General features: G+C 47.8%; 1 protein-coding gene across 1 annotated transcript; it reads left to right on the top strand.

Annotated features, from left to right (window-relative positions):
- Nucleotides 1-727: 727 nt before the first annotated feature.
- Nucleotides 728-27137, top strand: LOC105900194 ((E3-independent) E2 ubiquitin-conjugating enzyme UBE2O). The gene is made up of 19 exons (XM_031563943.2): nt 728-1553; nt 14062-14121; nt 14584-14694; nt 14852-14949; nt 15164-15227; nt 15365-15508; nt 15747-15856; nt 16433-16583; nt 16899-17001; nt 17310-17637; nt 19166-19320; nt 19856-19968; nt 20189-20314; nt 20784-20873; nt 21234-21999; nt 23945-24081; nt 24889-25092; nt 25525-25582; nt 26305-27137. The coding sequence occupies exons 1-19, from the start codon at nt 1128-1130 to the stop codon at nt 27126-27128; spliced, it is 4068 nt and encodes a 1355-aa protein (XP_031419803.1). The 5' UTR covers nt 728-1127; the 3' UTR covers nt 27129-27137.

The raw sequence follows: 27137 nt of genomic DNA, 5'->3' as shown, positions 1-27137 counted from the left end.
TTTACAAAAGCTTTGTCCTGAAATCGGCACATACTAATTGAATGTATTAGGTCTACAGTGATTTTAAGAAGCCTACTTTCAATATGGCTAGATTTCAGTAAAGAGATAGATACAATTAGGCGTGAGTAATGAATGAATGTATGAATGAAATAGACCCCTAACCTGATCAATCCAAACACTGTTGTAACGGGAGAACGTGAGTTAAGGCCAATGCCATGTTTGGCCAGTGTCACTTGCAAACTGGCTGTCATGCTTATTCTTATGTTCATGCTTGTTTGAGTGAATTGTGTTCGAGGTAACTGTAGCGACAGCCGAACTTCAATAGCCAGACAACTTCATCGACTAGTTTATGCGCTGAAGCTACCCACTGAATGAACTGCCAACAGAGTAGAAGTTGCAGTGTGTAGCATGTGTCTTGATTGGCTAGGCCCATTGACTAACGGTGCAAACCACGACTAAAGCATTTTTAATGCAGTGGTTACGATGTTCCGACATAATACAGATGTTAGTTCGCTGTTTGTGGAGAGGCCTATGTAGGGTGGGGTGGTCCAGGATATTCAGACCCAATTGGCAACTGCGGCTCTTACACGCATTTAACGGTATGAACTATATTAAAATACTGACACCATGCGGCCAAATTAATTACCTTGTCGCGTGGGTGGAGCTGAACATGTGCTTTATTGTTGAATAGGCTATTGCTACCGGTGTAATACGTGAATACCGACAGCCTGTCTTAAATGTTATTAGCACTGTTGTGCAGTTATTCCTTGCATTCAATCTAGGCAATATTTTAGCCTATGCGTCAAACTATGGCCAAAATCTAAAACTCGCGTGAACTTAATTTCACTAACTTACTAAATAATCGACGGACTTAATTTTGTATACATTAACATCGACTAACAGGTGGCTAGTCGTTGCATGTTTGTACCAATCTCCTCCCTGTTGTCTCGGTAGACTGTCCATTCTACTCCCTCTTTTGAAAAGGGGTTCGTCTCTTCTACATAATCGACGTGCAGTGCTACGTACCGACGTAAACACGTGTGGGTCCCTGGTTACAGGTTTCTGCTCATTATCCCTTCTCCACCATCCCTCTTGCTCTTTCGCATCATTCCCCGACAACAGCAGCGATGGCGGAACCCGTGGCATCGGCGGCTAAAGACGCAGCATCCCCATCCCCGACTCCAGCCTTTTCCCCGGCAGCTAGCCCAGGATCTGAGCCTCCTTCAATGGCGCTCTCTCCTTCAGCAGGAGGTTCTGAACGACTCCTTTTCACCCACGACCTAGTCTCAGGTCGGCATCGTGGGTCGCTGCGATTTGGCCTTGTGGTAATGATACATGGCGAGGATGATTTTGACTCCGATTCAGACATAGATGTGGACATAGCCGACGATGGCGGAGGTAAAGGAGGTGGTGGCTGTGGGCTATGTGGTGGCCCCGGTAACGCTGATACAGAGAACGGTGCTGCGGACTCGCGGACACGGCTTCTGGGAAGAGGTTTCGTACGGGTGCAGTGGTATCCAAATGGAGTAAAGCAAGACGTTCATGAAACCAAGGTAATTTTGAAGTATGAAATGAAATGTTACCCTGTCTACACCATATTTGTTTCATTGTTGCCCGGGCATCACGCCCGGGAAATGTTATGCTAACATTACGTCTGTTCGTTAGCCTGCATTCCCATCATCAAACCAGTATTCCTTTCTAGCCAGCTAGCTAACGTAAGGTACGCTCATTAGCTGGCTATCGCTAACTGTCGGTCTTATCCTGAACAACGCCTCGTTTGAACACCCGCTACGAAGTTGTTAGCAAGGTTGCAATGGAATGAACAATAAATGGCAAGGCACTGATGCACTAGCTACTGGCCTTGCTAGCCACCTCAAATTGTCACCTTAAACAAAGTGGTTCTAAAACAGCTAACTTAACGGGCTAAATTAAATGGAAAAGCATATAACAGGCCATGGATAAGATTGCATGAAGGAACAGTTCGCCAGTCAAGTAATGTCAGCGTTACTGCTTCTCTTATGAGGTGTGCAGAGACGGGTGTTTTATAGATTGTACAGAGCAGTTTAGCAAGCTAAAGTCCATGCACTATTAGCTAATGTTAACCCATTGCCCGATTGATGGAATTCTGCCAAACTTTGAACGTGACAATGGCATACCCTGCCCACTTTGCTGACCCGTGGCAAGTCCAGAGCATGCATGAAGAGCAATAGAATTTTAGAAGTATTTGCTGCCCTTTGGTTCAAACACAGCGTACATCTATGAGGCGGCTACAGAAGGTCGTCGCAGGAATTTCACATTACTGTGTCATGGTAGAGAAGCAGTCTATAATTAATTCTAAATATTATGGATTAAGAAGATTTAAGAATTTGTTAACCATATTTAGTGGCCCGATCAATCTCACATTTATTTTTCAGCACATTTCTCTGCTACATCATTCGTGTTGTATATCATCAGGTATCCACACAGGTATTTAGCCAAAAGCTGGTCAGGCCTGATAAATTGCTGGGGCGGGGAAAAGATGCCGCTAGACCAGAGTCCCAACACAACATGACCGGCCTAGAAGGTGCTCCAGCTCTCATTCATCCCGTTGCAGTCCATTGTGTAAACATGAAACGCTCTGGTGGAGTCTTTGGCCTCTGGCACATGACAGCCTCATCTTGTTGGTTGTTCAGGAATAATGGGTGTCAGTGGTCAGTTGTAAACGGACTCAGCCTTCTCCGGACTTCCACCCCTAGCGGTCGGCTAAGCTGCGATGCTGCGTGAGTGTGCATCTTGGCTATGACCTAATGGCCTTTGTCACTACAGAGGGTATAGAAAAGCTCCTCTCAACGTATGTCCCCACGTTCCATTGTGGTCATGCTAATGCCAGGTACATTTCCCAGTGCCTGTTGCATACATTTGTTAAGACAACTCTTCTTCAATCAAAGCAAGTAGGTGCAGGATGATCAATTCTCATGGCGGTTATAAGAATCATGAACCAATTACTATTAAAAATGGTTGATTGGTTGCGTGATGAGGTATCTGATAAATATTTGCATAATGTTACTTGTTGTGTACAGTCACCCTTATGTGATGCACATGGAATACAATAGCAGTTACTGAGATGTCTGCCTCTAGCTGATGGAGACCTTTAGTAGAAGGTTAGTTTTATCCATCTGAAAGAAACCAAGCATCTTTGGGGATGAATGAGCTATATCTGGTATTGCTGTTTCCCATGACACCCATTTGTCAGGCCTGGACCGCAGTCTGTGCTGGGGGAATTGCAGTCGCCCCCCGAAACTCTGACTTCTCCACCATCTGTTTCCGAGGTTGCAGCTGCCCTTGCTTGACATACTACCAGTCAGGACTGTTTACGGAAGCCCTTACATTATTTTTTTTTGCTACGCCTAAATCCAGTTAGTCGTCTGAGATTCGTGTCTCCACAGGGCTGGTAACACCTCAGTTGTTGGATGCGTTGGGAGGTGATTCGCTTTTACGCAACAAATAGTCGCCCTCCATCAGAACGAGTCCCTTGGTCTTCTTTGAAATTCCAGGCATGTAAGCCCATCACTGAGGCTGGTAATGAAAATCCGGTATTGAACGGGACACGCCATCTCCTTTTGAAAACATTCCACTGTCTTGTAGTATTCAGCGTTTGTTGTGCAAATTCTTCCTTGGGAGGCAGTTGCTTTGCAGATTAATAAGATGTGGCACTCTGTGCCACTTGCCCAGACACGGCTTTGATTGAAACCTATTTAATGAAAGCCTGACAATACACCTATCCCCCGCCTCACCTTGTACTTTGTGTGTGTGTGTGTGTGTGTGTGTGTGTGTGTGTGTGTGTGTGTGTGTGTGTGTGTATATGTATTCCCCTCCTAGTAGCAAGATGAATGAACACAGTGACTGCGTGTGGTTTTGTGAGTCTGTGTTTGTAACTAGCACAGGGTGGGCTCGAGCCTCAAGGAAGTGCGTGTGTGTGTGTGGTGTGTGTGCTCGAGCCTCAAGGAAGTGTGTGTGTGTGTATGGGTAGGCTTGAGTCTCAAGGCATGCTGATCAAGTTCTCCATAAGACGCTGAGTGCCCCATCACAGCTGAAGTCATCAGGAGCCAACGCCCTGTCCAGCATCCCATCCCCGGGGACTGAGGAAGAGGAGGGAGGGAGGGATGAGAGATGACACTGCAGGAGGAGAAGAGATGGGCTGGGTCAGGATAGGGGTAGGGCTGGGGGTGGGGAGACGGTGAGGCGGTGAGAGTGAAGTGGCCAGGTCTACTGTCGACTTGGGTGCAATGAGACAGATGGTTGCTATGCTAATGAAGTTGTTTCTCCCCCTTTATTTTAAAATGTAGCCCTTGATGAAGAGTTGGCGTCTCTTATCTGTTATCCCACTCTGTTCCCCCCCTTTGCTCTGTCTCTCACTTCCCAGTCATTTTTAGACTCCACAGCCTCCGTGTTTGTGACCCTCTGGAGGATCGACAACAGCCTCCATTCGTGTGCTCAGACTCGTGTCGCACTTTCAGTATTTTTAAGGTTGGGTGTCGAGTTGTTTAAAGGGTTGACGTTCATGATTATTACCAGATACAGATAGTGCCAGGTAATGTCTGTTGCGAGATACAATGTGATGACGCACAAGCCGCTGCTGTTTTCAAAGCAATTTGGAGAAGAATCATCATATCCTCCTGGCTGTGTCCTGAGCACCAGTATGGATGAATGCAAGGCTTTACTGCCCAGGATTCTGCACTTGCCCAGGGAATAACGCCAGTGATTGATGGGGCTCTTGAGTCAAATGTCACTGAACCCATAAACGCATCGCAGGCAGGCAGGCAGGCAGGCAGGCAGGCAGGCAGGCAGGCAGGCTCAATGAGGCATCTGCCATGGTTTTGCTCAGGACCCACGTAGCCTTGAGAGCCTGTTAGCATGTAGCGTGGTAGCTTGCTTTTTTGCACAGTCATCCTGTGGGGGCTCTGAGTGCTTGTGTTGCTATTGGATGAACCTGGTCACTGGTTACCAGCCAATCCCCCCCCCCCCCCCCCCCGGTGGCCAACCATTGTGCGCGCTGGTGTTCTTGCACTGCTGGGCTCCGACAGCCCCCACCTAATTAAGAGTGCCGATGGCTTTAAATAGGCTTTTAAATTTCCATTTTCTATTCACTTAGGGGAAGCGTGTTCCTGTCAGCGAATCTATTTAGGCCATGGCAGCACATTGTTTCCCCTCTTCTGCGTTGCCCAAGTTATCGGAGTAACTGCTTGAAGCATAAATAAGCAACATGCAATATGCCTGGAGATTGATGGACTCTTAGCATTGACACCATAACAAAGGCATTCCACTGATTGACTGATTGATGGGAATTTAATTTATCTAGGGACATGAGAACAATTTGAAGCCATCCTTTATTTTGGGGATCCTTGTCTACTTTTCTCTCATCCTGAATAACTTACTTTTTTCTTCAGTGCTTAAACGCATGCATGTTTTTTTTTGTGCCCCAATTGTTTTAGGGGAAACTGCTGAGCAAATCAATTTGTTTGCCATCGGCTAGATTTGTCTTTGTTAAAAGAAGTCCTATACTTGAAACCCTAGCAAGCTTAGGGTTTGTTTGGCACAACAACCCAAGAAAAAATTACACACACACACACACACACACACACACACACACACACACACACACACACACACACACACATTTACCATCTTCATCAGCCCCATATGAAGTGGACTCCATCCTGTGCCACTCTTGTGTTTCCCAGTCCTGGAGAGCCGCACTGGTGAGCCTGACCGCAAGCTCCCACCCAGAGAGGCTGTGGCCTTCCATTGGCCTTATCTGTGCTAAGACCTTAATGGACTTAAAGACTGAGGGCAGTATATGTGACCCCCCCCCCCCCCCCCCCCCCTTCCAGCGCCTTTGCAGCGCAAACACAAAGTTTGGACTCGGGTCATCTTGGACAACGAGGCGGAGCTGGGTGATGGAGTAGGCGGACGGCTGCAGATGTAATGTGTTGTGGGGGGAGTCGTTAGGGCAGGTTTGTGTGTGTGTGTGTGTGTGTGTGTGTGTGTGTGTGTGTGTGTGTGTGTGTGTGTGTTGGTTAGGTTTCAATCCTGAGAGCCGAGGGGAAAGGCAGGTGTAGTCTCCGCCTCAGTCTCCTAATCTGGAACAGATTGCCACGTGGCCAGTGTGCAGGGCGCAGGAGGCGAGTGGAGCTGACCTTGTGCCAAAGACTACCAGCTTTGTGTGTGTGTGTGTGTGTGTGTGTGTGTGTGTGTGTGTGTGAGGGAGAGAAAGAAAATGTGTGTGTGTGAGGGCGTTCGAGTGACCCTGCGTGCGTGTGACGGAGTATGTATGTATGATTACTAAAAGGCTTCTGGTGTGTGCTGGCAGTTTTCACACATCATTCGTGGCACGGCCGTGACAACAGGGGTCAAACGCAGAGAGGCGGGTGGGGGAGGTGGCGATGTGACGAAGAGGTCGAGAGGTCACACTTTGCCAGGGTTAGGCGTGCAGAGAAGGACAGCGAAAACATTAGCGGCATGTTAAAAGGACAAGCAGGTGGAGACATCTGTCTCCTTCTCAGTCCAATTGGCTTTCTCTTTGTCTCTGTCTCATTCTCTGCCTTTCTCTCTCTCTCCCCCTCTCATCTCTCTCTCCCCCTCTCCTCTCTCTCCCCCCCTCTCCTCTCTCTCTCCCCCTCTCCTCTCTCTCCCCCTCTCCTCTCTCTCCCCCTCTCCTCTCTTTCCCCTCCTCCCCCTTCCTCCTTCTGCTCTCTCACTCCCCTCCCCAAGGGTGCAACCCAGTGATGTAATGGGAGAAATCTGCGCCTCCCAAGACACGCTCTCATACTCGCTTTCCATCTCCTCCTTCTACTGTCTTTCTCATACCATCTTTTACTGTCAGCCTTTGTCTTCTATCTATCTGTGTCACCTTACTCACACACACACACACACACACACACACCTCACTCACTACCTCTCACTCATCCTGCTCCTCTCTACTCCCAACCCACAGGGGGGGTCTCTCTTTCCCCTCACACACACACACACCTCTCTCACACACACACACACACACACACACACACACACACACCTACCTCTCACACACACACACACACCTACCTCTCACACAGTCATTACCTCCACAGTCATTGACCTCATACAGTATACTAGACACAGTGCCACCTCAGCTTGTTCTGAGCCGGCCTGTTGGCCCACTAAGATTAAGCCTGCTGGCGTCCTCGTGTCCGTTTCCCTCGGTAACCTGGCTGGTGTCCTCGTGTCAGTGTCCCTCGGTAACCTGGCTGGCGTCCTCGTGTCCGTTTCCCTCGGTAACCTGGCTGGTGTCCTCGTGTCAGTGTCCCTCAGTAACCTGGCTGGTGTCCTCGTGTCAGTGTCCCTTGGTAACTTGTCTGCACTCACTAACTGAGGTTGGGTTAAGGTTGGGAGGAGACGCTTCTCAGCTGAATAGCAGCCTTCAGGCACTTGTATTGTATTTTGATTGTGTGTGTGTTTTTCTCGTGTGTGTGTGTGTGGGGGGGGGTGTGTGTGTGTGTGTGTATAAACAACCTGCCTGCCTCTTTGCAGCCCCAGAGAAACAGCGATGTGGCGATGCACTGTGTGTGTGTGTGTGTGTGTGTGTGTGTGTGTGTGTGTGTGTGTGTGTGTGTGGCGTAGACAGGTCTGGGAGTGTCTGCTCTTTAAGGCGTGGCTCCTCCGCAGCTGCAGTCTCTCTCTCTCTCCATCTCTCTCACTCCATGCAGTCTCTCTCTCTCTCTCTCTCCATCTCTCGCTCCTCCGCGTGCCGCTCGTACCCCGGGGCATCCAGGGCAGCGACTCGTGTTCATTAGCCCAGGATGTCCAAACAAACCTGGGACAGGCGGATTCCTATTGATCCCTGTAATCAATCTGCACTAATTGTGGGCACAGCCAAGGGCGATGGTTCAGCAGCGGCTTGGTGACGGTGTTCTTGTTTCGTGTGTGTGTGTGTGTGTGTGTGTGTGTGTGTGTGTGTGTGTGTGTGTGTGTGTGTGTGTGTGTGTGTGTGTGTGTGTGTGTGTGTGTGTGTGTGTGTGTGTGTGTGTGTGTGTGTGTGTGTGTGTGTGTGTGTGTGTGTGTGTTTTCCTAGAGAAACCCACAGTCAGGTGTTCAATTAATTATCCAGATTTTGTTGTGACCCGGAGGGATCCCTGTTCTCTCGTGTTTTTTTTAGCGCTTTAAAAACTGCTGCCCACAGAGGATGTGAATTAAGCAAAGGGAGTGTGCAGGAAGGTCCAGGAGAACTCTTTCTTTCTTTCTTTCTCTCTCGCTCGCTCGCTCTCTTGCTCTTTCTCCTCCTCTCCCCCTCTCTCTTTCTCACAAACACACACACACTCTCGCTCTCTTTCTCTCTCTTTCTCTCTCTCTCTCTCTCTCGCTCTCTCTCTCTCTCTCTCTCTCTTTCTCTCTCTGACGCCTCCTCACTGCCCATCCCCTGTGTTGCCACACCATGCAGAACAGTCTGCTTGTTGCCAGGCAGGAGGTAGTTCTTTGTTCCCGATAACGCATTGTGCACCGTCATTGTGCATTGTTAATTGCCGGGTTTCTGGATTGTAAACAATGGCAGAACTCACACAGTAAACACCGTCATTCCTGAACGCCCATCATCAGGTTATCAGGTGCTTCTCGCCGAGACCTCCCCCCTCGGGCATCGATGGAAGTTCGCTCTTAGCTGACGACACAAAAACGAGATCAGCCGATGAGAAATGGCCAGAACCGAGAACGTTATTTGGTCTTTTAGGGTGGGGTCCCTGCGTGAGTCTATTTTTGAGCACTGTTGTGCGTGTTTGTTTGTTTGTTTGTTTGTTTGTTTGTGTTGTGTTGTGTGTTTATGTGTACTGTTATTATTATTATAGATTATTGAAAGCTCCATGGCCTCCAGCGGGGGAAAGTAACCAGTTGACAGCGGTGTCACGATGAGGGAAATGCCGAGCGCTGGGAGGTCCTTTGTCTCAAACCAGACAGGGACGAGATTGATGTGTCCTCCTCGTAACTCTCCATCACTCCCTCACCGTCTTCGCTGGGAGAGAGACGGCGGCTCGGCGAATGACCGCTCCCCGCCCCCCCCCCCCCCCTTGCCATCTATTTTTAAGCGATTGACATGACATTCAGCTGCAGTACGCTTCATAAATTCCACCATCGTGGGATGGCAGCGTTAGCTATAGCTGGCTAGTCTTTATGGATGAAACGGCTTCATTTTATGACCTTGTGGACACTCAATTCAAAACACCCCCCCCCCCCGTATGAATGAAAAGGGTGGATCTTATTTTATACCCCCATATTTGGACAGTTGTAAGTGCATGGCGGCAATAATCAAAGGCGTAGCATCTTCGATAAACAGTTGAAGTGGAAAAAAAAAGAGGCTGAATCTACTTATCAGCGCTGTGGGTGGAGGCGGGTTCCTGTGGAGCGTTATTGATTTTTAGCCTCGTTGAATTCTGAGGGGGGGAAAAGCCATCCCATCAGGACGTTAGCGTGTGCGGAATGAAAAAACGCCGACCCAGCAGGGGAGCCGGGCCCAATCTGTCTTCTCCACAGACATCTCTGTCCTCCGGAGCAGGGGCGGGCCCTTTCTCCAGACCAGCCAGTGGGGAGTGGCCGGGGGGGGGGCCTGACGGACAGGCTTGTCTGTGAGTGATTACAGTAGGGATGGAATGCAGAGCGATTGATGAAGGCCTAGCCTTCTGTTTCCTGTTTCTTTGTGATTTGGCAGCGGAGAGTGCTGTCATTTGGGAGGTAGTTCAGCAGATTTACTGATATCTCTCACACACACACACACACACACACACACACACACACACACACACACACACACACAACACACACACTGCCGGAGGCTCTTGGAACACGTTTGTGTGTTTGGAGAATGCTGCAGGATAACCTTTCCATTAACTAGCAATTAAAGGCCCGAAAGCTAGCAAGCGACTGCACATTTCAAGCCAATCAATTCTCTAATCAGTAAATGAAGTGCCCATGCCCTGCAGATTGCCAGTAATAAGCCTGCCCACCCCCCGGGCCACAGGACACTTAGCTCTGGCAGAGTGCCAGCGTGAGTCGGATGCCACGGCAGGACCGTCGCCGCCACCGTCGCCACCACCGCCGCCACCTCCTCCTCCCTTTTCAAAATGAAAAGGAACAGTCTGACTGGCATGCCGGCAGGTAAACTAATTTGGTCAGACTGGGCAATTAAAAAGATAATCCTTAGCCGTTAGGTCGAAACTGGATATGAAATAAGAAATGGAATCGCAAGTCTATTAAAACACCTTGATTAGAGAAGATGACGACATTTCAAAAAGAGCATTAAAGTAAAAGTCACTGTTGTCTCTTCAAACACAGAGATGGCAGCCTGAAACTGAAAGAGCAGCCATCAGGCTGTGGTGCCTGTGAAACGTTGGGCATATTCCATCGCTCCGGTACGATCTTTAGAGTCTTCATTAGTATGGGGATCCATGCTTTGGAATCTTGCGGTATTCCTTCCTCGTTCGCCACCCACCTCTCTTCCTCCTCTCCTCCTCCCCTCCTCCCTCCATCCTGTCTTCCGCTGGGATGGGAGTGATGATGTGCCGTGGCTCATCTCGCCCGGCTCCCGGTCTGGTGCGGTAGGCAGAGACGTCTGCGCTAAACTGAGCTAATTAGCCGGAGAGTATGAGAGGCGCTGCCTACTGTCACCTTGCTTTTGAAGCCTGCACATCTCTGAGTGTGTGTGTGTGTGTGTGTGTCTGTGTGTGTGTGTGTGTGTGTGTGTGTGTGTGTGTGTGTGTGTGTGTGTGTGTGTGTGTCTGCCTGTGTCTGGCCTGTGTGTCTAAGACTATCTGCACTATGATGGATCAACACGGATCTCAATAGGCCACTTTAAGGTTGTAAAGTTATTCCCCAGAAGCCTGTCTCATGAATGTTTGTTAGGGGGACTAATTGTACATTTTAAAACAAGAATAGTTATTTATTAGAGTTGCCACTTTTGATTTATATTGAGATATTACTGGTTGTGTCGGGTAATCTGTTGAGTATTTCCATGATTAGGCCTAATTGAGTGAATGATTGATGGGGAATGAATGATTGGACTTAAAGGACTTATTTTTAGAAGGAAACAGTTGTGGAAAACTTAACAAGTTCCATCACGTTTTGTTTACCTGGATGTGCCCCATTATGCAATCACAGTCATGATCATTAAACATGACAATTATTTAATTTAATGATTATTCGTTTAGATGAGCAGAAAGTCAGAGGAAGGTCACAGACTGGAGGCTGCCAACTGACTCCCGTGACTGGGAAGCATTGTAATCATAACCTTGTTATTTGGAGGTGGGGTTGAGGTGAATTTGCTCAATGGGCTCATCACATTAAAGATAATATGCCGAGAGATACGGTTACTGTGCCAGTGTGACATCTGGTATTTATGCCAATCTGCACATTATGTGCCCGCGTCCTTCCGCAGATAGAGAAGGTGCTCCTCTTTGTCTGTGTCTGTTATGCAAGGTTTTATTATTTCATTCCGTTAAACACCACATTAAAGCTGAGAATGGCCTATCAGTCTGAAGGCCTTTCATAAACTTCGCAAATTATATCTTCAGCGCCCACACGCCCATTTAGTTTTGCCCACATGCCCACTTGCACATGCCCACTGCACATGCCCACCACTGTGGGTTCACCCCTGTTAATGAGCCGACACGAGTGGCACGCTGGTGCATAGTCCATTACCACGCTATGTCATGTCATTGACTTTTAGCCTCAGTTTTGGCTTACAACATTATCCCCTGTTCAAATATTTAGCCATAACACACACACACACACACACACACACACACACACACACACACACACACACACACATGCAGTTCCAGATAAGCTGCGAGCTGCCAGTGATGTTTCTCGTGAGACCGGCGCTGAATTTGGGTCACTTATTTTTTGCTGTGTGTGCCGACGCTCCACTTCCTCACCGTCCTCGTGTGCCGCCCCACGCCACAGAGCCGGGGTTCACTCGGAGAGGCTCCAGACTCCAGATCTGCCGCACCTTCGCCATAGCAACAGGCCTCTGGAGGCAGGGTGGGGGTCATGGCTTCCCCCTATAGCGGAGATCTGTGGGTCAACCGTTGAAAAGGGGGGCGTGGCCGGAGCAGAGTTCAGTGCAGACGTGACATTTTCTCAGTGGTTTTGTTCTTTAATTAATGTTTGTTCATCGTTGCAATCGTTGTTGTGTTTATTTGAAAGAAATATAGCCTTGCAGCCCAAAATACAGGGGAATTTGGGCGATTTGTATGCACAAAATGATATTTCCGTTTCAAAGTTGCAATTCCGTTTCAAAGTGTTCATTCCGCGAATTCCGTCCGTTTTCCGTTATCGCGGTAAAATCATTGGCCCTAGAATGGTGAGTGAGAGAGAGAGAGAGAGAGAGGGAGCTACTGAAGTTAGGGTATTTCATTGCCCTTGACATTTGAGGGGTTTTATTTTTCTTAATGTTTTCATGTATATGTATTATTGTTTTGGTTATAGAAATCACCGAGGTTGTTTCCTTTTTTTATTTGACTAAGACTTTTGGAATAATTTTTTTTTTTTTTGTAGTTCTGGACAACTGGTATGTTTTTAATTACATCGACTCTGCAAATTGAAGATATGTGTGCCCTCGTCTACGTTCGTTGTCATCTACCTTGCATGGTCATTTAATCCCCTGAGAAAAGCCTTTTCTCTCCGGCATTGAAACGTGTTGAGTCATCTGTGGCTGTGCTGTGCAGTGCAGAGCTTTCAGCTTTCATGCAGCACCTTCCCTTACCTGCAGCAGCCTGCCAAGTCAGGATAAGTGTGTCTTAAGCTGCCAAACTGGCACTTGAAACGGCCTTACCTGGCGCTTTCAGCGGCTACCGCATTCCTGTTTCTGAAGGGCACATGGCACCGTAGTCGTGAGCCGTGATTGGTTGGTTATTGAACGCCACTCTGCTTTCCTACCCGCCCACCCAGCTCTGCGGTCTGTTTTCAAGCCTTCACTTTAAGCAAGCCTCTCCTCCTCAATCTCTCCCAACAGTACAAATTGGTCCTCCTCTTTCTCCTTTCGGTGCTCCTCTTTCTCCTTTTGGTGCTCCTCCTCTTCCTCCTTTTGGTGTCCGTTTGTGTGCCTCTTGTCTGGTCTGGTGCCCCAGCCGTGACCCTCTCCACGAATGGCAGCTTAATGCGGTTGTGTGAACCATTAAGAGAGCCGGGGTAAAACACTGCAGGTGTCCAAGGTTTGTCCAAGCTGTTTTGCATTTAGGTGTAAAACTGAAACTCCTGTTCACCACAGGCAGGTGCTCTGGATGTCACTCTCTCGTCACATTCTAGTTGTATGGTCAGGTCAAGCACAAACATCCCATGATTTATGTATGAGCTCCTCAACGAACAAGGCCAAGCTTTCATTTTTTTTGTCTATACAATGTTCTGCCATTTGCAGCTACAAAAAGCTTATAAGAACTGAATATGCAGTAACAGATGATTGATAATAACCTACTAAAAATTACTTGAGCAGGCAGCCGCTGGCCAGTGGTGAGTAGCCCCTTCAGACTACTCCATGCGGGACTAAACCCACTGCCTCCAGGAAGTTATGTCGAGTATGAGAAGTTACATGTACTATGTCTAGTATGAGAAGTTATGTCTAGTATGAGAAGTTATGTCGAGTATGAGAAGTTACATGTACTATGTCTAGTATGAGAAGTTATGTCTAGTATGAGAAGTTACATGTACTATGTCTAGTATGAGAAGTTATGTCTAGTATGAGAAGTTATGTCGAGTATGAGAAGTTACATGTATGTCTAGTATGAGAAGTTATGTCTAGTATGAGAAGTTATGTCGAGTATGAGAAGTTATGTCTAGTATGAGAAGTTATGTCGAGTATGAGAAGTTATGTCGAGTAGCCATCTAGCACTAGATTATGGCACGGTCTTGGCCGCAGGCAATGGGGCAGCTGGACGCTGGGAGAGGCCGAGCTCCATCAGTCGGCCCCAAAGAGGAGTCTCTTTGAAGTGTGATTAGTCGCGACTCTGCTCTCCGCTGTTGCTCATCCCTCTGCCTTCTCTTCTCCTCTCCACCCCTCTCTTTCAGCTCAAACTTGAAGATCGATCCATCGTGCCTAGGGACTTTGTACGACGCTTGAATTCCAATGTAAGTAACCAACCCCCTTATCCCTTTTTCACGCACTCACACACACACACTTGCACACACACACACTTGCACACACACGCATTTGTGCGCACACAATTGCGCGCACACTCACACACAATCACACACTCCTCCTTCATTGGTCTTTTTCAACTCTGGTGTTTTATCGTTGTTCTCCATTTAATTAGACTTCTCGCTTAAAGTCATGCAGGCTTTTTGATGAATTGCGTATTAATTAATGAGACAGTGATGATTTATCACTGAACTGGGCTTGTTGACCCATGTGAATATGAAGGTGAGCCAAATGTTCAGAACTTTAAAAATTATTTATATTCATTTGTAAGAGTATAAACGAAAGTTAATGGGCAAAGCCAGCATGTAATGCAGCAATCAAGTACAGTGGTGCTCGTATATGAAAACAAGTGAGATGATACTGTATTAACTAGTGTTGCTCTCACCCTACAGGATAAACAGTGTGGCATAGTGACCAACATTAACATTGAGTGTGCAGTGAAACTAGTTGGAACCAACTGCGTCCTGTATCCCGTCAGTAGTCGAGACTTGCAACACATATGGGTAAGATCGTCCTCTGACCAGTTTGATTTTTTAGTTCTCTGTGTATTTGATTAAAGTGTGCCGTTATGCCTTGGCTAATACACGTTATATATAAACGTTACATTATATACGTTCCCGACTATGTGTCAGCTAACCACTTCTTTCATTTCATTGACAGACGTTCATGTATGGGGACTACATAGTCTATGACTTCTGGTTGGGGAAAGTGTATGACTTGAGCAACAACATTATCTTGAAGCTTTCCAACGGGGCAAGGTAACAGTTGTGTTACAGCTGATGGTTTTCTTTGATGAGGCTTTGAATACAGCTTATTCAATTTTACAGTCATATTTGTGGTAGTATTTTTCCTCAGGTTATAACAGTCTTCTTGACTTGGACTTGCGTTGTTCAACACCCCCCCCCCCATTTTCTGCTTCTGGCTGTATATCTTTAAAATATATATATATATATATATTTTTTTTTAATCCAGGTGTTCGATGAGTGAGGAAGATGGGTCCAAACTCTATGACGTTTGTCCTCACGTCAGCGACAACGTGAGTGGAACCTCTCATGTCTCTGCCCATAATCTCATGCCACCTTGTGACTCTTGAAGCACATGCTGTGCTCATGCCACGCTGCCACTCACGCTGCCATCTTTTCTCTCCTTCCTTTCTTTCCTTCCCCTTGCCAGGGGCTCTTCTTCGACGAGGCGTACGGGTTCTACCCAGGCCAAGTTTTGATTGGTCCGTCGAAGGTTTTTGCTAACGTGCAGTGGCTCTATGGTGTTAAGCCCGTGTTGAGCAAGAAGACCAAGTTCCGGGTGGTAGTGGAGGAGGTAAGCCAGCCTCCGTCAACCCGACACATTTACTCTCACAAATACACCAAACCTGGAAATGTACACACTCACACATTCATTCCATTCAGACCTCTGTTTGCGTCAATAAATGTAGTTCTTGTGTTTCTGTATCACGGAGTGGCTTGTCAAACGTGAACGATTAGCTCAACGCTACCGGCAGCTATTTACGCAAACCAAACTCGGGTGTAAAGAGTCTTCTGTTGCCCTCTGCCCACAGGTGCAGGTGGTTGAGCTGAAAGTGACATGGATCACCAAGAGCTACTCCCCCAAGGGCTCCGACAGCGTCTACCCCCCGCCCTCCACCATCACTCAGGAGAACCTCTGCAAGTATGTCAGTCCCCCCCGCACCACACGGAGTTCATGCTGAGCAGGGATCGAAGGGACGGGTTTAATCAGCCGCCTTTGTTGCTGCGTGACATTGAAACAGACTACTGCAGCAGAGACGGCTCGTTTTATTCAAGCAGTGGTCTGAAGAGGATGGCAGAGTTTTTCTCAGTTTTGTTCATAATGGCCTTTTTAGAGCATTTGAAACACTGTTTTGTGTATGATGTTATGAGCAAACATCTTTTGCTTTAATGCTCCTGCACCAAAAACTGGTATAACCAGACTCAAATTCATGATTTGGATATCCTTGGGTGGTGATGTGCTTTGATATTTTTAATGAAAACAATCTGCAACGTCATTCTCCACCCTTCACCGTTGCACCAACTATTTAATCATTTCACAGCAGTTTGTTTTTGAGGTTTTGAGAGGAGGGCACCTTGATTTGAACTCGGCTCATTCTTTGCCAAGCGATGTGGTCTTTCACTGAAGAACATACCGTCATGAATATACTGTGTTGTTTTGCCACTATTAGCAGATCAGGGTCGAGGTTGGAGTCTAATGACGCTGTCCCTGTTTCAGAGTGAAGCGGCTGGGTTACTACGACCACACGCAGAGGCAGCTGGGCGACCGGGCGCTCTACGTGTTCCCATCCAAGGTGGACGCCACCCGCATCACCTGCGAGGGGCCAGAGGGGACGCCAGTGCACCCAGAAGACCCCGTCTGCAGGAGGGTGCGTATGTGAGGCCCCTTCTGGGGCCCAAGTTTGTCTTGGGTAATTGTAATGAAAGCGTGGACACTGTTGTATCTCGTTGTTTTTCTTTTATAGAAACTTGGGGTGCTTTATTTATGATTCAAAATGTAGTCTTTGTTGACTTTTCTTGGGCAGCTCCTCACTCATCCCCTTTGCCCTTCCTCTTTGGAGTTAAGAGTGAACCCTGCTGAAGGTCTCTCTGACCTTGGTTATGTCTCGTTTGTTTGTTTGTTTGTTTGTTTGTTTGTATCTTGCTTGGTTATATCTTTACTTGTTTGTTTGATGTGTGAACAGCTGAAGCGGATTTTCAAGAAAGACCTGGGGAGGAAGACAACGGAGGGTGCAGATTTGCATGGCAACCGCCTTCAGTCAGGAGACAAACCTGACCACATAGAGGGTACGTGGATTCCTTCTCTGTCAGTGAGAGTTGGCAAATAAGGTGTCTCTGGATCCAGATCACAAGGAATTCGTCTTCAGTTGAACTGGGATATGAAATGAAAGGATCAACTTGAGCTACGCTGTCTTTGACTAAAGATTTGCAAACATTACATATAGAAACCGTTTACTAGTTACTTGACCAGTTTTTCTTCTTTTGTGAAAAGGTAAAGGGATGTACTGGTGGACTAGAGGGATTCAATCTGTGAATGCAGTAACGGCTATCAGTTTATGCCTGAACACGTTCCTCTCCTGTGTGTGTGTGTCCAGGTGAAAAGCAAGATGGGATAGGGGAGGCCCCCTTAGTGCCCCGTTGCCCCAACAACGGTCCCGTAGAGCGACCCGACGGGGTCACGGACAAGGAGGTGGAGGCCGGGGAGGATGGCCAGCTGGGAGACCTGGACACGGACGGCGAGGCGGACGACACGGACGACACGAGCTCCATCACGTCCTCGGCCAGCTCCACGGCCTCGCTGCAGAGCATGGGCGGCATGCCCCCCAACCGCAAGAAGAGCATCCCACTGTCCATCCGCAACCTCAAGAGGAAGCACAAGAAGAAGAGGACCAAGTTCTCCCGCGAGTTCAAGCAAGGTGATAGGTGAGCTGATGGGGGATGGATGGTGCTCTGCCTCTTCAACCGAACTTGACTTGGCCCAGGTCTGTCTTAGCAGATGTCTGGCTTATAGAAGCAGCTTGTTATTGAAGCTGAGGAAAATCCCTGCAATATGGGACTATAGTTGATGGTTGATATCTGCCGCGAGTTCAAGCAAGGTGATGGGTGAGCTGATGAGGGATGGATGGTGCTCTGCCTCTTCAACCGAACTTGACTTGGCCCAGGTCTGTCTTAGCAGATGTCTGGCTTATAGAAGCAGCTTATTATTGAAGCTGAGGAAAATCCCTGCAATATGGGACTATAGTTGATGGTGGATATCTGCCGTTTCCTTTGTACAGTTTTTAGGACACAATGCTGGATTTAAGGTGGTAACGTTCAGCCAGTAGAATAGTTAAAGGTTTGCAAAGAGAACCTGCTGAAAAAGCATTGCTCAACATTACATCACTGTCGTCGTAGTCTTCATTAAGGGTGCCTGGCGATGTTCTCATCCTCTCTCTCTGCGGTCTGTTAGAATCATTTAAGCTTCGTCAAGAAAGCCAAGATAGACAAGCGCTGCAGTAAAGAGCGGTTGGTTTTGAGCAGTATTCTCTCGGGCAGGGCGGCCCTGAGCAGCTGTAGCCCAGCTGGCTCTGTGTCAGGCTCTGTTTTCCCAACGGGAGCTCGTGTGCTGGCGCAACGTGTGCGTTCACAGTGCTGTCAGTCACCCTGGCATGGAATTACCTACAAAACCTGTGAGATATAAATACTCTGAAATCTACATCATACGTATCAAAGTCGTGTCCCTAGTAAATGTAGATGGATGCAATTGAACGGATAGAAATAGAACGGATGAATGTCTCTTAGACATACTTTTTAGGTGATTTAAAAAAAATTTTTTTTTTTATCATTTTATATTTATGAAATATTTATGATTTCTATAAAGGGGGCAGGTTACGACATTATGGAGTTGTCATGATGTGTAAGAGATGTGGCACTGTATAGGTCTTGACCTGTCCTCGGCTCCCACTCAAGCAGTGCTGACGCAAAGCATTCTGCTGCAGCAAGCGCCTGGCACAGTATCATATCATCATAATCAGTAACCAGCATTGATAATCAGGGCATTGAGCCCCGCGTCCGAGCAAAGGGAGGTGCCCATCGATTGCACCCCTCTGGAAATGTCTAGTGCTTCTTCTTCCCGCTCATGAAGACCTCATTTGGCGAATCATTGGTGTCTGCCTGGAAAGGAGGTGTCTCTCTCGGTGTTGCCCTCTGCCTTCCTCTGTTCTCTCCAGACAGCGCCTCTGTTCTCTCTGTTCTGCAAGCAAATGCCAATGTTGCCCTCTTCCTATGTGGCAATTAGTGTGTCGTTGAAGATCGTATTGGTCAACTGTTTTAGGACACCACTGTATTCCTGGTTACAGAACGTTGCTTTCTACATGTTGCGTTAGCCTCTGTAGAGTATGCTGTGTGGTTTAGGAAGGGGCCCTCGCTGACCCCCCCCCCCCCCTCTCTTCTTTGCTGTTGCTGCGGGCAGGGTGGCGGTGGAGGTCGTCTCCACGGTGACCTCGTCTGACGTCATGTGGAAGGACGGCCGGCTGGAGGCGGGCATCCGTTCCAATGACCTCATCCCCATCCAGCACCTGGACAACCATGAGTTCTGCCCAGGGGACTACGTCGTGGACAAGCGCTGTATGTGACCTCATGTGGCTCATTAATATATTTAATGTACTTAATATATTTATAGCTTTAACTTTTAAAAAGTAATAGACACAATACTACAGTTTCTGTTCTCTATATAATGTTTCGGTGTAGGGGGTTGGCAATCTGCCCAAATTTGCTCACGATTCATGATCTGAATCTTTCTTCCCAATGTTTGAAAATGTACTGTTGAGAATATCCACGCTATGACCGTCTAACCTATCCAATCTAAGATTGATCACAACATTAAATCGTCAGATCACCCACCCCTATTTCAACGGATATTACTGTGTGCTAATGTCAGTAAAGTAGATTTTGGTGTTCGTCACCTTGACGACCACAGAACATTAGGATTTCGTGGACCTCAAAGTACTTGGAATAGCCAAGAGGGCCTTAGAGGGTTACTAGAGTGCGTCTGCAAATGATATTCTGAACGTGTGTGTGTGTGTGTGTGTGTGTGTGTGTGTGTGTGTGTGTGTGTGTGTTGTGTGTGTTGTGTGTGTTGTGTGTGTGTGTGTGTTCTCAGCTTCCGCTTCTCAAGACCCAGGGCTCTATGGGGTCATCCAGTCAGGCGATCATAAGGGCAGGACGTGTGGCGTCAAGTGGATCAAACTCAACGCTGCGGGCGATGACGTAGAGGTCAGCCAACTCTGGGATCGCAGTGTGGTTGCCGTGACAATGGCAACATTAGTTACACTGTTTCTCTAAACTCTTATCCATTTTGCCACTAACACATAGTTCATTATTGAATGTTCATCCACTGAACCTAATGCAAATATGTGGGTTTGGTTGGACAGAACATTGGGTTAATGTTTTATTTTGTTTAAACGGCATATTCATTTGTTTTTCCGTCACCTAGGTGATTGGTGAAGAGGAGGATGTCAGTGTTTATGACATCGCTGATCATCCAGACTTCCATTTCCGCACCACGGATATTGTCATCAGAATAGTCAACCCTGACCAAGAGGACTGCGAAAATGATAGTGTAATGCCTGTTTATTGGAAACTATAATCCTAATGGAATTGAATCACATTTGTCTGTGACTCAAGCTTTGGGTATAATTAGTATCACTGGGCCAGACGTGTTGTTTGGAATTACATGATGAGAGTTAACCGTCTGGAGACATCATAGAAATAATTAACTTGAAGCACGTTGAAAACAAAGGCGGCAAAGCTATCCCTACAGATGCATACTCCAAGAACCACCCATGTCCTGTAGTTTTTCCCAAAGATTTTGAATTCTCCTTTTGAAACTTACCTTGAAAGACGTTTCAAATACTGTTAATGCTGCAATTGTACCCACATGTCGTCATTGTTGTCTCCAAAAACATGTATACATATGCAAGACAAGGGAATAATCTAACTTATCTGTGTGTGTGTGTGTGTGTGTGTGTGTGTGTGTGTGTGTGTGTGTGTGTGTGTGTGTGTGTGTCTCTCTCTCTCCCTATGTGCAGACGTCAGTGGGTCACGTGTCGAGAGTGGACGTCAGCAGTAAGGTGGAGGTGGTTTGGGCTGACAACTCCAAAACTATCGTACTGCCACAGGTACCAAATCTTCCCCAAACGCCAGCATCCACGGCCAAAACAGTAGCCATTTCATTGTCTTTCCTGCATGGCTGTGACTGTGTGTCTCCGATCTCTCATATGGTGTCTGCAACTGCCCGTTTACTCACTGAATTGGTGCTTTGAGGTTTTGTTGATGTCAGCGCTGTTACCCATGGAGATTAAGTGCTCTCACACAGTCATTACAGTGAAGTTTTAAATTGGATCATTTAGATTAAATTGGATAATTTAGATTAGATTGGATAATTTAGAACTATGCCATGAATCTCTGTACTCCGTCCAACACTTAAATGATGCCTATTTTTGTACACTCCACCCCCCTCTCCCCCTCCCCAACCCCAGCACTTGTATAACGTGGAATCGGAGGTGGAGGAGACGGACTACACCTCAGTGGAGGGCAGCAGCAGCGGCGCCTCCTCAGAGGAGTGGGAGGACGAGAGCGACAGCTGGGAGACCGTGGAGGAGGAGCATAAGGAAGACCCGGCCCTCACTCCCACGGCCGCCGCCGCTCTCCCCGAAACCATGCCCCTGACGCCGGTCAGCGGGGACGCCCCAGGGGCCATCGCCGCCACCGCGACCCCCGACCCGTCGGCCTCTACGACGCCGGCCGCGGAGGAGAAGTCTGGGAAGGAGGGCACGGCCCGGGGCTTGAGAGAGCTGAAGGAGGCCCTGAAGATCCTGGAGAGCCTGAAGAACATGACCGTGGAGCAGCTGTGGACCGGCTCACCCACCTCCCCGACCTCGGCAGAGCCCTCAGCCACCACGACGACCGCCTCTGCCGCCGCCACCACGCCGGTGTCCGAGGGCACCAAGCCCACCAAGGAGAAGCGTTTCCTCGACGACATCAAGAAGCTGCAGGAGAACCTGAAGAAGACGTTGGACGTCTGCGCCATCGTGGAGGAGGCACGAAAAGAGGGCGCCGTCGAGGAGGAGAGGCCCGCCGCGACGACGACCGCCACCACCCAGCCGCAGGCGGAGCCGCAGACGCCCGTGCGCTCGGAGTGGCCCAGTGACACGCCGGTGCTGTGCCAGCAGAGTGGCGGCAAGCCTGGCGTCACCTTCACCAGTGCCAAGGGAGAGGTGTTCTCCGTGCTGGACGAGGCACCAGGTAATTTGAATTTGATAAACTCAGTCACGGCGCTTCAATGGGGATGGATGTGTTCACCGGCCCATTTCTACACGAAACCGCCGCGTGCCTGCAGTCAGGAATAGGAGAGACCGAGACGGTAGTTGAAGATGGAGAGAGCAGAGTGATTGTTGGGCGGAAAGTTTCTGTTTAAGAGTAAAAATGACGGAACAACCGACAAAACTAAAGTTGTATGTAGCATTTGTCAAGCTGAATTTAGCTATCACAGAAGCAGCTCATCTTTAAGTTATCACCCGACAGAAAGCAGTCCCAGGTTAGATGGTCGCCAACCCACACTCCACGACTTCACTAAAATAACTAGACCAGTCCGTGAAAAGGTTACCAACGCTTACGCAGTTTAGGTTTCCGGTGACTGTCGGCCCATCAACATAGTTGAGGACGGTGGGCTGTCTGAGGTGATTCGAATTCCTTCAGGGGACAATTCTTACGATTTATTCTTACCATTCTTACCATTCCTTGTATGACGGCGAGAGAGCACGAAAAATTCAGCTCCTCGAACAAGCTGCCAGCGTCTCCCTTACTGGTGACAACTGGACGTCAGTCAGAAATGACAATTACCTGGGTGTCACAGCTCATTTTATTGACAATGTATGGAAATTGAGATCTTTTGGATTGGAAGTAAAAAAAAAAAAAACATTCGCGACATACAGCGGAGCACTGTGCAGAGGAATTAATCGACGTCTCAAACAGATGGGAGATAAGTGGCAAACTGACCACTTTAGGCACTGATAGTGCCCGTATTATGTTGGCAGCTGCTAGGCTACTTCCATTTTAACATCTACCCTGCGCGGCACACAGTCTGTACCTGGCTGGCACTTTATAGGTATGAGTTATAGGCCTGAGCCTCTTTGAAAACACAGTTCTGCGTGTAGTTTTGTGTTAAAAAAAAATACAATTAAACAACAGTGTCTAAAATACACGCTGTCTGAAAGTGATTACTCGTTCATTTATAAGATGTAGTCTTTAGAAGTCAAACTAACTTTTAATCACGATTCATTTAGATTAATGCATTTCAAAATGTGAGATTAATTAGTTCATTTTTTTGTATCTATTGACAGCCCTAATTAAAATCTGAATTACATAACATTGTATTGGCTGTCAATCATGATGGAAGAGTAGACAAGTTAAGTTACAGCATGTCCACCATCTCTTGTGGGGGCTATGCATTAAGCCATTTGTGGTGCCCTTACCACTGCCTCTTATACTGTATGTTAGACCCAGTGACATCAGTGCATAATACTTAGTAAGGAGGCCATAATAATTTTGGACTCATGGCTGAAGTTAAGTTTCTCCAGCTCTCCCCAGGTTGGCAAAAAAAGCATCTCTAAATGCATCAGATTGATGCTTTAAAATATGGAATATTAAAATTTTTCTTACGGGGGAGCATGCCCCCGGATCCCCCTAGAGGGGTAATATCCTTCTCACCTTTTTCACCCCTGACCCGTTTTCATGCCTGTGTAATAGAACAGAACTACATAGTGCATATCACATGGCCATATACCATTTTACCAAATATACCATATACCAAAATAATTTGAAGATGATGCCAAAACTAGTTGCCTATAAAACATGCCTCAAAAAGTGGCAAATTGTTGCACTGCGTTGTAGGATTCCTCTTTTTTTCAAGTTGGGTTTCAAATAAGGGTTTCAGGGACACATCTTCTCATTCTGACCTTGTTGCTGGGCCTAGTTTTCAAAGCTGGCACTATTTTTGAATCAGCGCTGTCTCGGATTTGGCTCAAGGTGTAGTGGCTACACCATTCATCAAATCTCTCCTAATAAACTCGGAGTACAAAGTTATTTTCAGAAGGGCAAGTTGGAAGGCAGGTATTCAAGACAGACTCCTTGAGACCTAACTGTTCAGTTTAGTTTGTGATTTGTCTCTCTTTGGCTTCCTCTACCTCAGAGAGTCACACTTTTAAGATAATGGAGTTCCAGCCGGCCGAGGCCAAGAAGTTCTTCAGCACCGTGAGGAAGGAGATGGCTCTGCTGGCCACCTCCCTGCCTGATGGCATCATGGTCAAGACCTTCGAGGACCGCATGGCAAGTTCAAGCTCGTGTGCATTGCACCAACACGCACACATCAACAAGCGTCGGCAGAACATAGCGGGGCATTCAATCAGACAGTTAGTGTTTGGCTAGCTTAGCTGTGCCTTAGAACTGTACTGCTTAAACCGGGAGTTTTTCAGGTTTTAACACGTAGCTGTGAGCTAAATTGAACATGATTGCTGTAAAAAAAAAAAAAAGCTTGGGTAAAAATACGTTTGACAATTTGCGTGTCTTTGTGTGAGAAGAGAAACTAGCCTACAGTTCTGCTTGTCCATGTAAAGTAGCGTTTAATACACACAGTCAAAGTACTAAAAGGCGAAATAGGCCCACAAGGGTAAAGATATAACCCACAAGCCTGTAATGGATGTAATTCCGGGAGGAAAAACATAATTCTAATTGAACCTGGCTTAAGTTAAAACGCACAAAAAGCGACCTCTAGTGGCCGTTGTGAGATTGTGTGATGACCCAGCAATGGGGCTTAAGAAGCCACGTGACCTCTTCCACAACATGCGCGCTAACGGCAGAGTGTGACCTGCGTTGTGTATACAAGCACAGTCCCGCACTGGACTCCAACTCTCAACCTCAGGCGTGGGAGGCTGGCCTGCTAACCAGGCGGCTAAAACCCATGGGTCCCCTAACGTCTCTTAGGGAGTGAGATTTACTCCGCACAGCACTATACCCACTGGCTACTGTTACAGATAAACTGTGTGCTTTCACGGACGCCATTGTACAAAGCATCTGATAAACCCGTGTTTATGGGTCCTGACTGCCAAATGACTTCTTCCATTCTTCCCACCGTAGGACCTGTTCGCTGCTCTGATCAAGGGCCCCACACGCACACCCTACGAGGACGGTCTCTTCCTGTTCGACATTCAGCTCCCCAACATCTACCCGGCAGTGCCCCCCCTTTTTCGCTACCTGTCCCAGTGCAGTGGCCGTCTAAATCCCAATCTCTATGACAACGGCAAGGTCTGCGTCAGCCTGCTGGGCACCTGGATTGGCAAGGTAATGGAATTTGGAACTAACAGGCTCTTATTTCAGGACATTCCTGTGAGGGGGGCCGTTGGTGTGGTCTGAGGAGCTTATCTGTTTTGCGTACTCATGGAACCTGGCGTTTGATGAGGCATGCTTTATGCCACTTCCTCTAATTGGGTTTTTCTGTGCGAAAGACTCGCCAGACAGGTTCTTATCATTTATCAAGTACAGTTAAGGTCTTTAAAAACAGTTGTGTGAGGTTTGAGTCTATACACCAGTACCAGAGTAATGTTATGTGGGATCCTTGGAATCAAAGGCACTTAGAAGAGCTCGGCTCCAGTGGTGAGCTTTGCATGACTGTCAGAGAAAGTGGCAAATTAATTGACTCATTCTGGCTTGTGCAGATCAAGAATTCTTAGCCGGAATTGAGGTCATATGTGTGTGTTTTCTTCCATCCTGCAGGGCACGGAGAGATGGACCAGCAAGTCTAGTCTGCTACAAGTGCTCATCTCCATCCAAGGTCAGTGAAACACATCAGTTAATCAATCAGCTGTATTGATTTGCTCGTTAGATGCTAATCTCATTGATGACTGCCTCTCACAACTGAATGTAATGGAGGCTGTTTTTGATTGTTAATACTCCTAGGTGTCAAGAAAAGTGTTTAATTGATCTGAACTTTTCAGATCACCATCCTGTTCTGATTTTAATAAGGTTTGAGGATTGCTTTATGAAACAGTTTTCATCTTCCTACAAGGTATGAACTGCCTGTTAATTCTTACAGGAGGAACAGGAGTAATTCTTATTCTAGTCCTGTATGGGGCATTCAAGGTGAAGGCCCTGCCCTCTCTCTGTCTGATCCCATTGCAGATGTATGTTTTATTCATATGGGCACAGACTGCGGCGAGAATCTCACAGAAGCTCCTTGATACCTTGAAGAAGATCAAAATAGGGAAGGCAGGAATAGGGAATTCAACTTTAATGTTTCTTCTTTTGAAATGCAATTCAATTTCTGATTCAATTAACCTTCCGTATATCGCAGTATGATGGTCTAATTATGTGTTATGAATCATTTACATGCCTGAGGATGTCACATTGACAGGGTCTTAATACTGGGTAGCTCGGATGTACTTTTATATAGAAATATTTTTTGGACCTGTGGAGGAGGTGACTCATTTCCTTCCAAATAGATATACTCTGCTGTCAACCGACATCAGTGTGATGGGCTTTTTTGTGTTGCCTTAGGTCTGATCCTGGTTAATGAACCTTACTACAACGAGGCTGGCTTCGACAGTGACAGGGGCCTGCAGGAAGGCTACGAGAACAGCCGCTGCTACAACGAGATGGCGCTGATCAAGATGGTGCAGTCCATGAGCACCATGCTGCAGCACCCCGTGGAAGTCTTCCAGCAGGAGATCCAGGAGCACTTCAGCTCCTGCGGCTGGCGCCTGGTGCACCGGATCGAGTCCTGGCTGGAGCTGGACGGGGCCGTGGTGGAGCGCGGAGGCAAAGGGGCCGGAGGAGGAGGAGGAGGAGGAGGGGCGGGAGGTGGAGGAGGAGGTGGAGGAGGAGGCGGCGGCTTCCGCGACCGAGAGCCGCTGGAGGAGATCCCCCATGCACTGGCCCACAGCAGCCCCAGCAAGCAGGACCTGAAGGAAGAGGATTTGGAGGACTCGGGCCTCAGCCCCTCAACTACCACGGGACCTGGGGGCTCGTCCGGGAGCACTTCCGCCCTGCAGCAGGACCTTAGCCAGAGCTCGGACGGTGAGGTCTTGGTGACCGGGAGCGCCAGTGGTGGGGCAGGTGATGGGGTGGTGTTGACGCAGGGTTCGGGCGGTGCGTCGCAAGCCAGCGGCAAGGCATCCCAGGAGTCTCAGCCCACGGTCAGACCAAAGAAGCGAAGAAAGAGCTACCGCAGCTTCCTTCCTGAGCGCAGTGGCTACCCGGACATCGGCTTCCCACTATTCCCCCTCTCCAAGGGCTTTGTGAAGAGCATGTGTGGGGTGTTGCTGCAGTATCGAGCCACCCTCATCGCTGCTGGCATCTGCGAGCACAGAGAGGACAAATAAGACACTCAT

This window comes from Clupea harengus, chromosome 26 (assembly GCF_900700415.2).
Source record: "Clupea harengus chromosome 26, Ch_v2.0.2, whole genome shotgun sequence".
NCBI classification, from domain to species: Eukaryota; Metazoa; Chordata; class Actinopteri; order Clupeiformes; family Clupeidae; genus Clupea; species Clupea harengus.
The sequence above is the reverse complement of the archived record's forward strand: the minus strand, read 5'-3'. Positions and strand labels throughout refer to the sequence as shown.